Source organism: Sesamum indicum, linkage group LG11 (genome assembly GCF_026168435.1).
Source record: "Sesamum indicum cultivar Baizhima isolate 11 linkage group LG11, ASM2616843v1, whole genome shotgun sequence".
Classification (NCBI taxonomy): domain Eukaryota; kingdom Viridiplantae; phylum Streptophyta; class Magnoliopsida; order Lamiales; family Pedaliaceae; genus Sesamum; species Sesamum indicum.
Window position 1 is genome coordinate 9,410,342 of NC_142667.1, and position 17,565 is coordinate 9,427,906.

Genomic DNA, 17,565 nt, shown 5'->3' on the forward strand with positions numbered 1-17,565 from the left:
CGAGCATCGCTACTGAAACCTCCAATTTGGTCGGGGTATCGTGGTCCTTGGTCGTGGGCTGGGCTAATGATCCTCTATCAGCTTCTACAAAAGTCTCGTGAAACAAACAAAATTATTAGAACTTTACATTAAAATTATTTAAAAAAAATAAAATTACTAATTAACTTACCACTACCACAACCGCCCTCAGGCCGGTCCAGCCACCATCCGCTTTTTTCTTAGGCGGCCATCCGAGCTCTGCCTCCTGTAGAAAAATAAAACAATTAGCATAATATTTATAAAATAATGATAAAACTTAAAAAATAATGTAATGTACTTTATCATCTTCCTCTTGTGCATGCCGACAGAGGAGAATCCCCCACGGTACACACTAGAGGATGCCGTCGGGTTCGCCTTATTCTTCGCGGACTCCTTTTGAAAGTCTGCCCTGCCAAGTAGGCTTGGAGCTAGAGCCATACGTCGTTAGCCAGTCAAAGTGGCTTGACAGCTCCCTCCAGGCGACGACGAACTTTTTTCGAATATATTTGCCAGCCCACATGTTGAAGACCGGGAACATGGACTCATCGGTACAGTCCTATCAGCAGGTCATCTACAAAATACCAAATTCAAAAGGCATTAGTAAAATTCATATAACAAATATAATTTTCCTAATTAAAATAAATTTATGTATAATTACACCAAACTTCAAAGAAGAAAAATGTAATTATCCCATTAATTAATCGTCTTTATATTATCCATAACTTTATATCATTGGAGAACATACTTCTGTGTCTTTTCTTTTTCTTTTGACAAAAAAACATCATTTTGTGTCTTCAATAATTATGGTTTGTCATTATTCTTTTAATATTTTTATTGATTTTCTTTTTCTCTCTCTTCTCAACTTCCTCTTTCCCATTTATCTCAACTCTCTCTTTTTTTTAGAAACTTATAAACTCCAAAAATAATAACAAAGTAAAAAATAAAAAAATAAAACGCCACATATCCCTTTCCCCTCTCACTCTTTATTCATAATTTCTCACAATTTCCTTAAAAATGAAATAATAATTAATTTTCAAAATTTAAATTAGTTATGCTAATTATTATTTTTTTATCCTCCAAGGAATTGTCTCCATTTCTTTCTTTCTTTTGTTTTCCTCTCTCCAAAATATTATGTATTATTCAGGTTTTCATGAGTATTTATCTATTTTCTAAAATTTTAAATAATTTATTATTCATGTATTAATTTTATTTTATTTATTAAACATAAAATATGTTTATGCACACAACGAGCGTGCCACGTACCCCTAGTTTTTATGCAATATATTTTGCGTCTGCGTTGCCCCAACAGCGAGTCTCTCTTAAACCCTCAATTAGGGCTTTTCCCGCCCTTGAACACTCTTCTCCCACCATTTGCTCAAGGGGAGCAGAAAGGAGCCTCCAATTTTCTCAAAATCTCCATTTTCTTTGTGCATCAACGAAGACGGGCAATGGTGTCACCCAAGCAACTCTTATCGGTAATCGAATCGACTTTACTGGCGCGGTCTCCGCCCACAGCGGCCCAGAGAATCGAGCTAATTCACGCCATTCGGCAATCTCTCCCTTCCTTCAAGGCTCTACTCTCCTACCCGGTATATTCCTACTCATATATATATACACACGTACATGTGTGTGTTCGTGTGTATGTTTTGCTTAAAAGAAGTTTCTTTTATTTTTGCTTTTCTTTTTAATTAAAATCATCCTTCTTGCGTAGTGATAAGCAGGTGTATTTATTTGGATATGATACTTATCTTCAGAAATTAGATTTTTCAGTCTTGTGCTGGAGGATTTTGGTTTTAGTGATTCTGTTCCAGTTAAATGCTTCAGTAATAGAATAATTGCAGGTAGTTTCATATTCAGAAATGTCAGGTCATTTTGCGCATGCTTTTAAATAAAACTCAGTGACTATATCTGGTTGTAAAAGAATAAAATTTGCCAGGTTTTTGCCATCAGTCTATCAATTATATGCTAATATAATTGGAGGAAGTATCAGATTAAAAAATGTAAATTCTGATATCTGTTCCTCATTGTTTGCATGTATTCTTATTGCTGGTTTAAGAGAAATTAAAATTAATGCCTGGGTTTCTATCCATCCAGCTACCATCATTATCTCTGATGTCGTTTCAATGGAGTTATTTATTTCTCTTTTCTCGTCACAATTTCTAGCCTCCAAAGCCATCAGACAGAGCTCAAGTCCAGTCGAAAGAAGTGAGACTGCCAGACGCTGGTCCAATCTCACTTGACGATCAGGATGTTCAAATAGTAAGTTTCCATCTCTCTTTTTTTCTCCATTATTTTATATTCCCTGTGCTGAATTAGAAGTTATTACATTGAAGTAAATAAATGAAAGGCATACCTTTGATCCTACAGTTTTGGTGCTGACATGTATAAGATATTTTAAATGCTAAAAGGCTAAAATTGTGAATAAGGTGAACATGGTGCTTGATTTAAGCTTTTTGGCACTTACGTGTATGCAAGATTCTGTATACTGCAAAAACCTTATAGTTCTTAACAGATCACTTATAATAAAATGATTACCTACGGCTATGACCTAGTAGCATATACGTTTCCCAGCACGCATGCAAATATACAGGTTTTATTGTATATTTCATTAGTTTGTTTTGATCTGAAATCATATGTTTCCAAACTAAATATCAATGTGTCTTCCCTGTCCCATTTCTATGTCCATCAGTGTACATGATGGCATAGTGTGCATGACAATGCAAACATCATCTCAATTTCGAGTCTTCCTATCCTTTCCTTTGTTATCTTGCAAAATCAATATTCTGGAAAGAACAAGGAAATGCCAGACATGCCCAGATTTTGCTTTCAAGAGAACTTCCATCTAACTAGAGTTGGATATGAAAATTGATACTGGATATATGAGCATGTGGATGTAGCGTGATGAAAAGTTGAGGGAGCAAAGATGTAAATTACCTGATTACCATAAGAATTGCTAATGTTAGGTTTACTATCTTAGAAAAATGTTATATTTGGTGATAGTATTTAAAAGAAGGCAGTAGTAGTCTCTTTATTATCAGACCATGAAGAACTTCTGGATAAGTGACTTTGCATTTGGCATCTAGATGCAGCACTGCTTTAGGTCCCATCTTAGGTTTACGCCAGGCCAAAAAACAGAAGTGGAACTAGCTTGGCTTGCGTTCTGATTAACTTTGACTTGTAGGGTGCAGGACTTTCTGTTTCCTATGACTTTTTTGGGGTGAGGCTGCGGTTGGGAGTCATTGGTAGTTCTATCAAGTGCTGTAGAATTATGTTTTAAGAGTTATTTTCCGTTTTTTTGGGAGGGGGGCTACTAGGATTTGTTTGGTTGCTCTTATTGAGCTAAACTTGGTGGACAAAAGTTATTATGTGTTACCAGTCTTTTTGAATTGTAGGTTAACTCTTTTGGTGCTTACTTGCACTCTTCAATCCTGCATTTGTTGTTTACCTGTTTCTATCAAACCTAAAGTGGTTCGCATATAATCTACATATCCTTCTTTTTACATATCCAGTGCCAGAGTATGTTGCTGTTTGTTTTCTGCTCCAATAAGAGCATTTGCTCCAACTCCTGACCTGTTTTAAGCTTTATATTTTAATTACTTGTTCTTGTTTTCCTTAGGCTTTAAAATTGAGTGAAGATCTCCATCTCAATGAAATAGACTGCGTGCATTTGATTGTTTCTGCCAATCAAGAGGTAATTATCTGATATCCTCTGGTCCAGTTACCCTATCGTGACATAGTTAGTATCCCTTCCAGCTATAACGGGTCGAATTTTAAAGTTTTTAATCATAACTGCCAATATCTATTAATTAATATATAAGCAGGCTTTCACAAAAGGGGGAAAAGGACTGGAAAAGGGGAATGGGATTTTTCCAGGAGCCAAAAGGCTCCCATTAATTCAGACATTTTGCAGTTACTAATTGACTTGCAGTTACATCTCAGTGTTCCTATTGTTCTTGATAGTATTATATTTTTTCTTTCAGTGGGGATTGCTAGGTCGAGAGCCATTAGAAATTTTTCGTCTTGCTGCGGGACTTTGGTATACAGAGAGAAGAGATCTACTGACAGCAATTTACACACTATTGAGGGTATTGTTTCTTGTTAGTTTCACGCCTTATAAGAGAATTTTAATATGTTCTTTTAGCTATCATTTCTGGTTCTTTTGCAGGCTGTTGTTCTTGACCAGGGTCTTGACGTTGATCTTGTTACTGACATTCAAAGTTATTTGGAAGACCTCATTTCTTCTGGGCTTAGACAGCATTTGGTTTCACTCATAAAGGTTCTACCCTTGTGTTCCTAGATTTATTTTGGAAGACCTGATTTTTCGGGAATTAAAGAGTAATTAATTTTCACTATAAAGGTTTTAATCTTGTTTTTCTAAGATTTATTTATAGGAATGAAATAATTTCCAGTTCCAGTGTTTTAGTTGTGTTCTCATCCTTCTACTTTTATATTTTGTTGAGCTTCTTAGACTGGAAGAACTGCACTTTTATTTGTTGGAAGCATATTGTGTAGTTAGGAAGCACATTGAGGACCTAATTGCAGAAACTTATGTTCAGTGATTTTCAGATTGAAGCTTGTATTAGGGCAGGCAGTACTTGTCTTGCTATACCTGCTTGTGCGAGTTTTCCTGTGAAAGTAAGCTAGAAACAAAAGATGGAAACTATCATTGTATCCTTATTATTGCTTTACATTTTGTTAAAAAATATATTGAACTTCAGTTAGACAGTTTCGCCTCTTGAATAAAAACTTCAATACTGAAAAGAATATTGGGAACTAATAACTTAATTAGTGTAGTTAATTTCTTTGCTGTTCAGATTATTTTACTTTATCCTGTATAATTAATTGAAATTTGCTGTGAGAATATATATGTATACATTAATAATGTATGATAAACTAATACTACCACTACAGTATGACCAACAAAAATACCAAAACTTTTGTCAGAAAAAGGATACTAATATTAATAAGCATAATGATAACTACTATTAGTGAGAATACTCATATTATTGTTAATATTAATAGATCAACGTAATAATACCAACAGTGACTAATATTATTATGAATTGATTAATAATAATAATAATTGCACATATATTATTATTATCATCATTATTACTGCTATTACTACTTATACAGTCTGCGAGAAGATCAGTGAATTATTCTTAATAGTAAGAGGATTAATCATATAAGATACTGATTAATGTTTTTTAGTAATTAGTTAGTGCAAAACAAAAGTTATTGCTATCAACTAATAAGGATTGTTAGTTAGTTTGGTCAAGAGAACAAATGAAGCATGGGAAAAGACAAAATTAACTAGCACAATTGCGAAATGGAAAATGAAGATTTTTCGTAGTAGTCCCTATTAAATTGTTACTTTTATTTTTATCATCACTAGGTGTTTCTAACTTACTTGGCATTTTAAATTGAAATAGATTTGACCAAAAAGGATCAATTATTGTTAACATTAGAATAAATATAGAGAGAATTATTTTTTTTTTTGTAATATGTAATATGGTTAAAGTTTTTTATTTTCTTGCTATTATCATCATCTGGTAGTTAATTAACTTAATAAAAAGAGTTGAATGATAAGAAACAATATCATTACTGTTAACATGAAAGTAATAAATACATTGATAAAATTAGTTATATTGTATTGATAAATAATACATTATTAGTTATTGTTAACATACTAATATGTATTGATAAATTAGTTTTCTTCTTTTTGCCTAGTTGGTAAAGTATACATCCAGAAATAAGTTGTTTCAAGCTTTGGTGTGTATCTGAGACATGTTTACAGAATTGATGGACAACTTGGCCATTTAGATAACCTAAGCAATCAGCTAATTTACCCGGTTACTTTACAAACCTGAATTTTCAGCTTAGTCCTATGTATTATTGGCTAAGTACAGGGTTTGTTTTTTCCAGTTTATTCATAATTTGATACTATACAAATCATTGCAGTGTATTAGATGTTGAAAACTGAACCGAACTAGTTGAATCAGGACAGTATCACGCAGTTTCCATACGGTACAGTTAGGTTAGCTTTATTTCGTATTTAATGTTAGCAAAGAAATAGTTCTTATTATTGTTATAAATTTTCAGTGATATAAGAAGGTATTATTATGCCATAATGAATCAATCTACCATTTCTTCCATGACTTCAATGTAGATTATAAGTTAGTCCTAATAAAGAACACCGATCAAGTATCAATTTTATTTGTAAGTTTTAATCAAATAATTCATATATGATTCAATATTATAGAAACATATAAAGCTTTAATTAGATATTCAAAGGTTAACTGTCTTTTAAAGATTAACCTACAAAAGGTGGTATCAATTTAGAAGCAGATACATCAATAAAAGTAGAGCTGCATCCAGCATTAACAGACATAAATTTTTTGATTTGGACGCAGTAGTAGTTTAACCTTAAAAATTGTATAGTATTTCCATGTCAAATGTTCATTTTCGGCTTCGTTTGTAGAAATAAAGAATGATTCAATTTAAAATTTCAATTGCAAAGACTAAGATAATTTCTAAAACTTAAAACTTAGGTAGTTTATATTAACAATTTCTTATGTCACTCTATCGGCGAGTATGTAGAAATATAGCAAGTATTCACATGTAAATTGCTACATACAGCATTTTCGTAATCTAATTAGAATTAGACTTTATAAATGGACCTTAACCATTGAGCTTGGGGACAAAAAGTAATAACTATGGCATTTATGTATAGCATGAGATACAAGATGTTTAATCAAGTTGCATATAGACTGGTCCAGTACCAGCATTTTTGTTGATATCAAGCTTTAAAGAGCAAGAACATATGAAAATAATTGCTGCAGTAACTCATACATGTTAGAAAGTTTATTATGAAGGCAACACTTTGGTTGGTTTTGGTACAGTAAAATTTGCAAGGACCATGAATTCTCACTATCAACTTCTGTTGCAATGTGCGTAAGTGTTGCAACCATAGGACTTCTATTGTTTTCTTGATAGGTTAGGACTTCTGCCATAGCCAAGTTTTGCCTTAGAAAATTGCAGTTGTCATGAGTTATCACAAGGACCCTGCGTAAGATGATGTGTTTGATAAGTTATATTACCAGTACGTGTGAATCAATGAAGGTTACAGTTCCTTTCTTCTGTTTCTTTTTTATTTTCCTTCGATTTCCATTTACATTATTCCACTTTTTCTGGATTTTCCCAGTTTCTGTTACTCTCTTCTTCATGTTCATACATCATCTTATTCTCTTCTTAAACCTCTTCATTGTTGTCTTCTTCATTTTAACTAGGAACTCAGTAGAGAAGAGCCAAGGGGTTTAGGCGGGCCCAGTTGCGAGAGCTACTTTCTTGACTCAAAGGGTGCTCTAGTGGAAAGAAAAGCTGTGATTTCTAGGGAAAGGCTCATTCTTGGTCATTGCCTTGTTCTTTCAATTTTGGTCGAGCGACCGAGTAAGCTTCAAAAAGAATATATGTTGCTGGATTGACAGAAAAGTTTAATGTCTCCTTTGAGTTGGGGCTGAAATATTATTGAAGTTTCCTTGAGCTGTTATGAACTTTATATATTGAGTGATTATAAGATTGTTTCCTTCCTTGATGCTCTATCAAATCCGTGCAGTATGTAATATTGTTTTGGGCTTCTACTTCTTTTCTTTTGGGTTTAGCCATATTTACTTCAGAACATGTCATTTTCTGTTCTTGCTGCTTCACTAATTTCTTAAAGGAACTGAACAGATGGCATGCTTGCCTTGATATACTACCAAACAGAACCACCTGAACAGAGATAGTTATTGTTAAATATATTCCTCTTGGTTTGCTGCCTGTGATTTGTCATGAACAGCTGGATGATTTCTCTCTCATGCTTCAATGTGATAAATGAAGTGATTCTAAAAGAGCTAGGATAGGAGGGGTGCTCAACATGTTGTAAGAACTGGCATAAATGATCTGATAGCATTTGCTTCCTGCAGGCTCTAAAGACATCAAAGACATATTTTCTGCTTTGAAAGAGAGTGCCGCGGAACTCAGTGGGGGTTTGGACTCCTTGAAGCATCAGGTCCGTATCTTCTTATCATGTTCTGTATTTTGTAGGGCACCTTAGTTGCAGTAAGGCATTTCAGAGTTTGGTTATACATTAGGTGCATGCAGTTCAAATGTACTCACATAACATTGATTTCAGTTGTCTATGTATCTCGGAGAGATTATCCTTTTCCTAATCTATGCTGATTTAGTGCTCTTTCAAGTTTCCCTCGGCCATTACTATGAACGTGTACATTAAATTTATTTTCTTCCTTTGACTGAGATTTATTTATGTTTATTACAGAAATCGATCCCACTGTACTAATTACATAGGTTAAATACAGTTATATAATGTCAATACACACTGAGAAGTGAGAACAAAGAATTGATGGACCGGTACTCCTTTTCTAATAGCGTGGGAACTTCTGTATGTTCTAGCGTACATTCGGTATATTCTAGTTTATATTTGCTGATGAGCATATAGAAAGAATATGCATTCTTATAGGCTTACCATGAAATTTTGCTTATAGATTTCTTCATGGTATGATTTTTCTGCAAGTATTCAACCAATTTCTGGCAATATGGTTTATGGTCATCTCGATTTATTTTATATACAAAAGCACTGTAAGTTTCATATTTACGTGGAACATGAATCTGCTAGAGCCAAAAGTTCCTCCATCAATAAACTAGTATCTGTTGTGGAAAAATGGAATTGTTTATTTACACTTGCTTGCTTTTTCCTTCCTTTTTCATTTTTGATTCTTGTTTGGTTAGGAAACTTTTGAATGCGTCTCTCCTGTTTATGTCATTTTTCTGTTATTACTGATAATGCAAAGTCCTCTCTGTTTGTGCAGATAGCATATAGCCTTCTATTCTCTCTTGTCATCGCTTTCATATCAGATGCTTTGAGCACAGTACCGAACAAAGCGCCTGTCTTGTCCCAGGATGCTTCTTTTAGGCGTGAATTTCATGAGATTGTATGATAAAACGTTACCTATTTGTTTGACAATGTACCTCTGTCTATGACATTATGAACCTTACTGGTTCTAGTGCTTCTTCCAGGTGATGGTTGCTGGAAATGATACTGTAGTTGAAGGCTTTGTTGATTGTGTAAGGCTTGCATGGGTTGTACATTTGATTATGGTACAAGATGGAAATGATGCAAAGGAGGCACTGACTAGTACTTTGTCTAATGATATGAAAAGTGTTTGCTCATGTTTGGACGTTGTTTTTGCCAATAACGTTTTCCAGTTTTGGCTGGATAAGATCTTTCATACAGCAGCATATCAGGTTGGTCATTAATCTTTCTGAAAGCTAATTTTGAAAGCTAATTTGACACCAGAGGTGGTAAGTATTGCAAGCGCCTTCATTTAATTTTAATCAATGAAAACTTCCTGGTTTCCTGAATCATGACTAGTCCTAAACTGATGTTGTGTCAAACCCCATTTGTTCTCTGTGGATGAATTCTTTATAGAAAAACATTTGCTTTTATGCAATCTCCAGAACCTAGCTAGAAGTAGTGAGTTCTTTCATCCTAAGAAAGTTAGGGATGGACGCAACATTTGATGGTACCATCTTGTTTTGAATTGGCTTCAACCTTTGGGAAAGTAGGCTTGCGGTTGAGGAGGCTCTTTGTGATGTGTTGATGTTATTGTTTACGTAACTTAGTGCTTGAAGGTGTGTACCTGATTCGGTAGAGGTGTCTGCATCATGCAATTCTTACGTTGAGGATAGTTCTGTTTAATTACTTGGCTACATCTGGGCCTGATTAGTTGTTTCCTGTAGCATACACCAATCCTGAAGGTTGGTTTATGACTTGCTCCATTGGAATGACTTGAAGTAATGGAAAGTTTGATAAGTGAACTTCAGCAAAAGTGAAGAATATCAGTATTTTTTTTTTTGAAAGAAAATTTATTTCTTTTTCCTTTATTTTCTTCCTTTTGTTTCATCCCCTCCAATAAAAACTGAAGGATGGTTCTTGCTCGGAATTTGCGTTTAGTAACTGAAGGCTTTGAAACATGTTATGCATATATTAAAACTTCTCTTATGCTTTTTGCTTCATTCCATTTTATTCACACCTAAGGAACTCTATTCCTATATTCTCAAGTCTCGCGTGTACTAATTCGCTGCGGACTGTTTAACCAAAACCAATGACTTGTCTGATCTGTTCTGCACCTTAATTAAATTATTAGATACCGACCTTTGAATTTTTAGAACATATTAAGTTGACCACTAGTGCGAATGCTCTCCAGAACTTAAGTAAATATTGCTATAATTGGTGCTGAGTTTTATCCCCTTATTTCTTTTCTTTCTTAAGTTGGTGTCTCCCTTGCTATACACGTACATTTGCATTTCATGCTTGAATCTTAAGGCTATACTATATCATCCGTTTCCTTAATAAGACAAGTGGCACCACCTTTATCTAAATTGATATTTGGTTGACCTTAAGTAGCTCTTAGATTGTTTTTCTATATCTATGTCCTTGGGCTGGCCATCAATTTCAGTTGTGTCTTATCATGCAGAATGATGATGAGGATATGGTCTACATGTACAATGCTTATCTTCACAAGCAAATGACATGCTTTCTTTCTCATCCACTTGCCAGAGACAAGGTTAGTTGATTATGATTTGTTTGATGTCATGCATCAATCTTCATTGAATATTGAGAACTAAGTTGGCTTAAATGTTTTAGCTTCTTCAAATGTGGTACAAGTTTGTAGTTTTATCGTATGTTTTATTTATGTTTCTGATTCATGGGATTGATAACCAAAAGGGTGCAAGTTACTGAAGTTAAGGCTGATTGTCAAGTGGAGAATAATAGAGTTGGGGGTTTATGTGGTCACTGGTGAACAAATTCCCTCCAGGTTCTGTAGGAAGTTGCAATAATGCTGGTATTGTAATGATCCTCTTGGATAAAAAACATCCATGTTACCCTTAACATGTAAATATTAAGGTGGACTTGGATTACAAGAAGAAGATGAAGTAAGAAACTAAGACTTGTGAAAGTGTAGCCTGACCATGATATAGTGCGAAGACTTAATTAAGATGTTATTTTGCAATTTAAGAATGGTACTAGCACACTGATTAGGACATGCAATTTCATGAGTACTAGTGAGAATCTTTGAGGGAGGGGTTGACTGAGATGATTCATGATGGAAAAAAGAATTTCCATGTCAACATAAAATTCACATTAGGCAATGAAATAAATTTTGGGGTAGCAAGTTGAGTTGGTTTGCAACTCTATAAAAGTCCATTATCATTTTATTTACATTTATTTGGTCTACATCAATTAATGGTGTATGTATTCGGTTTCTTGGTAATTGTGAATGTGACAGCAGGTCGCTTTCATGTTGAAGCTACTAGATAGCATGTGGGACCTGTTTTCATACAATGTTATTGTCATGAGAGAGCTTATTTGTTACTTTCAAATGATTTCTCATGTCTATTTTGTGTTTTCGAGATACTTCACATAAAAAAGATAATTACATAGTCACCCTTTGAGATTCGACATAATTACAGTTTCAATGATTACATGCTGTTGTCAGTCATATTTTCCCTATATATTTCCCTGCTGGTCGAACTTCTATTCCAGAAATGTTGATTTCATCATGAAAATGCCTGGAAAAGTTGATTTTGCCCCTGCATGTTCTTTTAGTCACCGTCAGAGTGTTTTGGACTGAAACTCTTTTATTCTTGTTTATACTTGGTCATGTGAGGTTCTGGGTAAGATCATGAAAGAACTTTTTAAGGGGCCTGACTGCATGTAATTTTATCTTTCTCCACTTTCCTTTCGAGTTTCTTGTTTTCTTTGTCATTTCCCCCTTTCATTTTCATTTCGGGTCCAGTTGTTAGCAATTATTTGGGGGGGAGGGGGTTGGATGAGCACAATGAAGGTTTAGGAGAGGGGTTTAAATAGAGTTTTTACATAAACCCCATTGAAGATTGATGTAATTACAGAAAGGCCATCTAAACTCTCCCCTTAAGTTTGACATAATTATGAGAAAGAACCTCTAGGGATAGTTTGGACACTCAATTCGATATTTTGGTTATTTTTTCCTTTTCTTTGGATGAATAATTCACGTCAAGGTCATTTCAAATGAAATCATCAGCTTTTGGTGCAGTCTTTGACCGGGTGTGTTGGTGTAATTATTAAATAATGAGTCTTTCTAAATTATGGCAAGCCTTAGGGTTGTTTAATTAATTTTCATTTATAACATGGCATGTCTTGATTTGTTGTGTAGGACCAAATGTACACCTCTTAAAGCAAATCCTTGACAAAGTAGGTATAGCTGAGGTAGGAATGTCATCTGATTTCTGGTTGAATATGAAGGGATGCAATTGATAATGCCATATTTACTAGTCAATTAAATGAGATATAGTTTTTGGGATCCCAAGCTACGTCAGTGAACAGCAGTTGGGGAAGTCATGAACTTGTATTATGGACAAAGCTAGAGGAAGAGGTTTACCCAAAATCATCTGTTGGGGTACTTTAGGATTTGAGTCTTCGTGGCTTAACTTTGGAAATGGTCGTTGATCTCATGAGTGGAAAGAGGATTCGTACAGCGGACTGATGTTAGTTTGGGATGAGGCTGGGCCAAGGCTTTATTGAGTCGAAATTTAAACAATAATAATGCAAAAGTTTTTCCTTCATATAAAATGATACAGCTTTTGCTTTGTTGTAACTCCAGTGTGCTTTATAAGAATGTTAAGTATACAATAATTGCTGACATTGTTCTTTATTGAAAAACAATTTGACAGGTAAAAGAAGCAAAAGAGAAGGCTATGGCTATGCTTAGTCCGTACCGCCCTGCTGCCACACATAATCAGATGATTGAAGGCAGTGGCCATCCTCAAGAAACTTACGAAACTGTGCGGGAGCCTTTTGTCTCCCTTTTGGAGTTTGTGAGTGAAATTTATCAGGTCTGCATGCTACTTCCTCTTCCAAATGCCACATGTGAATTTCTTAGCGAGCCATTTTCCAGCATGTGAAGTGGTATCTTTTGTGCATGAATTATTTGTAACTGGTCAATTTTTGGCTAATACAGAAGTTTCCATAAACCGATAAGCGGCTGAAGGTGGAGACTGAAAAATTTGTTGTGACTCCACGTAATTACTGGCCATATTTTCATTGTTTTGAGACATTTCTCTTAGTTTAATGATCATGGGTGTCAAAGTTCTCAACTTTATTTCTACTGTATCGCTTCCATTTCATTCATGATATTGCCTTGATGTGGGCCTAATGTGCCGTCCTCATATTTACGTTATACCGAACCTGTTAATACACTGATGTTGGGTCATGTGGAAACTGTTTGGCGATGCAGTCACCACATTTTGGTTTTGCAAAGCTAATGTTTATTCCCGGAAATTATGATATATGTATTTTTTTAGGTCATTTTGATCGGATCCTAGTCAATAATCTTCCTGTTTGGTTTGATTAGATCTTGGTCATAGAATCTTCCTGCCAGTCATCGAATTAATGATCCATCTGGATCTGTTTAAATCTTTGCAGAAAGCAATTGAATGACCTCTAACTATTGGAATCATGATGTGTTCGTATGACCAATGTGATATTTATTTTTATTCAACTATTTATATTCGATGTTAAACTCGTAAAATAACTCAATCTAAGACCTATCTGCTGAGCGTCAAGCTCTTGTTATTAAACCCTACTCCAGTCTGGAAAAGCTGAAGACCTGCGTTTAAAGGTTCTTAAGGTAACTCATGATGCTTCTGATTTCTAATACTTTGCATTCATCAGGGTTGAAACAGTTAAAGGGCAAAATGCTAAAAAAGGGGATAGTTAATATTTTGTCTGTTATTGCTGGATGGCTACTCAGCTTTTAGAAATTTCCAGATAATCTGTTATCTTATTTTGATGCTTTTGATTATAATTTTGGTTTTACACCTGAAGATGAGGTTTCTGAGGCTCTCATGTATTTCTAACACCTATATTTCTCTTCTCGATGTAGAACTTAAGTGCTAAAAGTATGTTATTATGTTTGATTTTGGCCCTTTCTGGAGACTAATATAATATTTACCTATTTCTGACTTGATGTGTTGAATGATTATATATTTGGTAGGCAAGATAGCATGTAAGTTCTCTGAGCATTTACCTTTTTCTGCAATATGTTGTTTTTAGATCCTGATACATTGTAACCAAACTGTTGTACTTTCTTCAGAAGGAACCTGAGCTTCTGTCTGGTAATGATGTTATTTGGACGTTTGTGAAGTTTGCTGGTGAGGATCACACTAATTTTCAGACACTTGTGGCATTCTTGAAAATGCTAAGTACCTTGGTAGGTGAATTTAATTGCCACCTCCATTTATGACTGAAAAGCAAAGGACGACTATTAGTTCAATTCAGTTTCATTTATTTACTTGTCTGGTGTTGCTTCCTACAATTAGGCTTGTAATCCAGAGGGAGCATCCAAAGTTTTTGAGCTGCTTCAGGGAAAAACATTCCGCTTGATTGGGTGGAGTACCTTATTTGAGTGTATATCCATTTATGAAGACAAGTTCAGACATTCTCTTCAGAGTCCTGGAGCTGTATTACCCGAGTTTCAGGAAGGAGATGCCAAAGCTCTAGTTGCATATTTGAATGTTCTAAAACAGGTAAGAAACAATTGCTTAAAAATTCTAAAATGCATGGTTTAGACTCATTAACTACTTTTGGTTACCAGAGGACAAAAATTCAAATAATCTTTGCTTGAAAGTTTTGAGTTCCTTATTTTTTTCTGCTTAAATGATGGATTTCTGAAGAAAATTAATTGACTCTACATGTCTTAAAGCCATGCTACATAGTTTGCAGTTGTTGTAATGCCGAATGTGGCACATAATAACTTCTGGTGTTAATGCTGTTTGTCAGTTGGGATTTGTCAGGTTGTGTATAGAATAGGTGATCGGTTGAAAGTAAGATCTGATATGACTCATCAAGTCAAGATGTGTTATGAATTGGTATAAAAAGTATCATATTAAATTTTGCTAACCTGCATCCATGGGCAATTCGAATAATTACCCAGTTCTTGTATTTGGTGCGTCCAACAAACTGCCAATCACTCCATTGAGCTAACTCACACCTTTCATTCACCACCAATTTATCCAAAGTGGACAGTTTAAAAAATCTTCCCACTGGCTCTAGTTAAATCTACATGGGTTCTGAGGAGAGTTGCCCCTTTGGATAACATTCTTGATCCAATCAATTTGTTTGTTAGGTTTTTTCAGTTTTTGAGCTCAAAGAAAGGATGTGTCCAAAGTTCTTACAATGATAATTCTTCTCGTTAAAGGAGGCTTGGAGCTTGTCTACTTGGTATTACCCAAGTTCTACTCCTTAGTAATAGCCTTCCTTTTGACTTTTTGCTTGTTTTTCTTCCCCTTTCTTGTCAGTATTCTTAGAGTGGACTCCTCTTTATAGATCAAATCACTTTCATGTGAATCCGCCATCCAAATGACTTCCTTAATTGGTGCTATTGTTTGTGGAACATCTTATAGGTAACTTATTAATAGTCCAATCGAAAAATTTTCCTTTACAGCTGTGGGACCATTTGTCATTCCTGAAGCATACAAACTCCAAACTCACTCATTCTGTCTTGAAATTGGGTTGTGAACAACTTAACAAAAACTGTTGATGGATACAGTGGGGATCTTTGCGTAAAGCTTTTAACGTTGTCACTTTCTAATTCTTGTTCCGTTACCCATGAGATCTAGTTCTATACACATGTAGCTACCTCTTGAACCATAGGAGTCACCTTGAGATTCCAATGCCTGGCTATCATTTGTCAACTCTATATTGCCATGACAAGGATGTCGCATTTTGTGGAGGGATGGTTATAACACTCCATTCCACATGGATTACAAAACTTATGCGCTGTGTGGGTTTGGAGGTTCTCATGTCCCATGGGTTCGTAGGCCTGAGGCATGACAAGAAATGCTTTAGAATAAAACTAGTGGAATCTCAACATTGAAATTGCAAAACTCTTTGTGAAGTGAATTCTTCTATTAATGATCCGATTTAAGAGAATATACTAGTATTCTTCTGCAGAGCTAAATTGGAACTAGGAGTAAGTAAATTCTTCTTTCAATTGGATTTTACTTTCCTGGCAACAGAATGACTTGAAAACTGTGAGATTTTAACAAGAACAAAAAAATGAAATTTATATATAGCAAATTATCAACTAATGCCAAGATAGTAAATGAACTGTATCTTCATGATCCTTGATCCAAATTATTAGATTAAATTAGTTGTCTTTGTTTTGTAGCATAAATCTGTAGAACCTGAATTCCATTAGTAGATCTTCAAAGTATATCCTTGATACTTTTTGTCAAAAACCTTTCCTTCTTATCCACATCTTCCATGAGAATAAAAATATGAAATCAAGGATTTAATACAATTGTTTGGTCTAACTGGGGATTCTTAACTGTGTCTTCAGTGTATACCCCAATGATGTAACAGTTAATTCCCAAGTTTCAAAAAGCACAAACTATGGCACTCTCACTTTCAGTCTTTAGATTTTCTTGGATTTACACTTTGATATTAAAATTTTGAGCAGAACTTGGATTCCTTTTTAATAAATAATTTGTTGCTTTTTTTTTTTTATAATCTAAATCTAGTATTAATATGAGGTTAATAGGATGCAATGGCAGGTAAAGTTATCATTCATACCTGTAATCAACATGAATATGATACTTTTGACTGAGAATGACTGCACTGATTTTGTATTTTCTTTAACTCCACAAAACTGATTTCCTAATACCAGAAAGTTGTGAAAGTGGAATTAAATGATAACTACAACTATCAATGATACCTATATACAGAGGTGTAATTAAGTGATAACTACAACTATCAAAGATACCGATTGAAAAAGATATGCACAAATCTGAAATATTCTAACAGTCCCCCTCAAGCCGGAGTATATATCAATCATGTCTAGCTTGTTACACAAAATATTGAATTGCTTCATTCTTAAAGCTTTGGTGAAAAGGTCTGCCCTCTTCTCTGATGGAGGAGTATAGGAGTGCAAATTTTCTTTCTCATAACCGCTTCATGAACAAAGTGGCAATCGACTTCAATGTGCTTTGTTCTCTCGTGAAAAACCGGATTATTAGCAATGTGAATGGCTACTTGATTGTCACAATAACAGGCACAGGTTCATTATTTGTGAAACCCAAATCTCTCAAGAAATTCTTCAACCATAAAATTTCAGTAGCAGTGTGAGTTATGGCCATATACCCAGCTTGTGCACTCGATCTACCTATTGTAGTCTGTTTCTTGCCTGCCAAGTCACAGTATTTCCGCCAACATAAGTGCAATACCTAAAAGTGGATTTCCTATAATCTTTAGATCCACATAGTCTATGTCAGAGTAGGTAGGGTTCCATCTTGACTTGTCCATGTCGTTCAAACAACAGACCTTTACCATGAGCTGCCTTTATGTACTTCAAAATCCTAAGAGCAGCTTCCAAATGAATGAGTCAAGGCTTATCCATAGACTTACTAACTAGATTAATGGCAAAAGAGAGATCAGGCCTAGTCACAGTC

The 17,565-nt window shown here is 34.7% G+C and overlaps 1 protein-coding gene across 2 annotated transcripts in view; it reads left to right on the plus strand.

The window, feature by feature from the left end:
• Positions 1–1,313: 1,313 nt before the first annotated feature.
• Positions 1,314–17,565, plus strand: part of EMB3142 (nuclear pore complex protein (DUF3414)) — a 42,917-nt gene continuing 26,665 nt past the window's right edge. For both annotated transcript variants that reach the window (XM_088875325.1, XM_088875326.1), the window contains exons 1-13: positions 1,314–1,607; positions 2,182–2,277; positions 3,635–3,709; positions 3,999–4,103; positions 4,184–4,294; positions 7,308–7,467; positions 7,983–8,068; positions 8,886–9,008; positions 9,094–9,321; positions 10,554–10,643; positions 12,790–12,951; positions 14,211–14,327; positions 14,437–14,643. In XM_088875325.1, the coding sequence (XP_088731451.1) occupies positions 1,467–1,607; positions 2,182–2,277; positions 3,635–3,709; positions 3,999–4,103; positions 4,184–4,294; positions 7,308–7,467; positions 7,983–8,068; positions 8,886–9,008; positions 9,094–9,321; positions 10,554–10,643; positions 12,790–12,951; positions 14,211–14,327; positions 14,437–14,643 (1,701 nt within the window). In that variant the 5' untranslated portion in view covers positions 1,314–1,466. The remainder of the gene's footprint in view (positions 1,608–2,181; positions 2,278–3,634; positions 3,710–3,998; positions 4,104–4,183; positions 4,295–7,307; positions 7,468–7,982; positions 8,069–8,885; positions 9,009–9,093; positions 9,322–10,553; positions 10,644–12,789; positions 12,952–14,210; positions 14,328–14,436; positions 14,644–17,565) is intronic.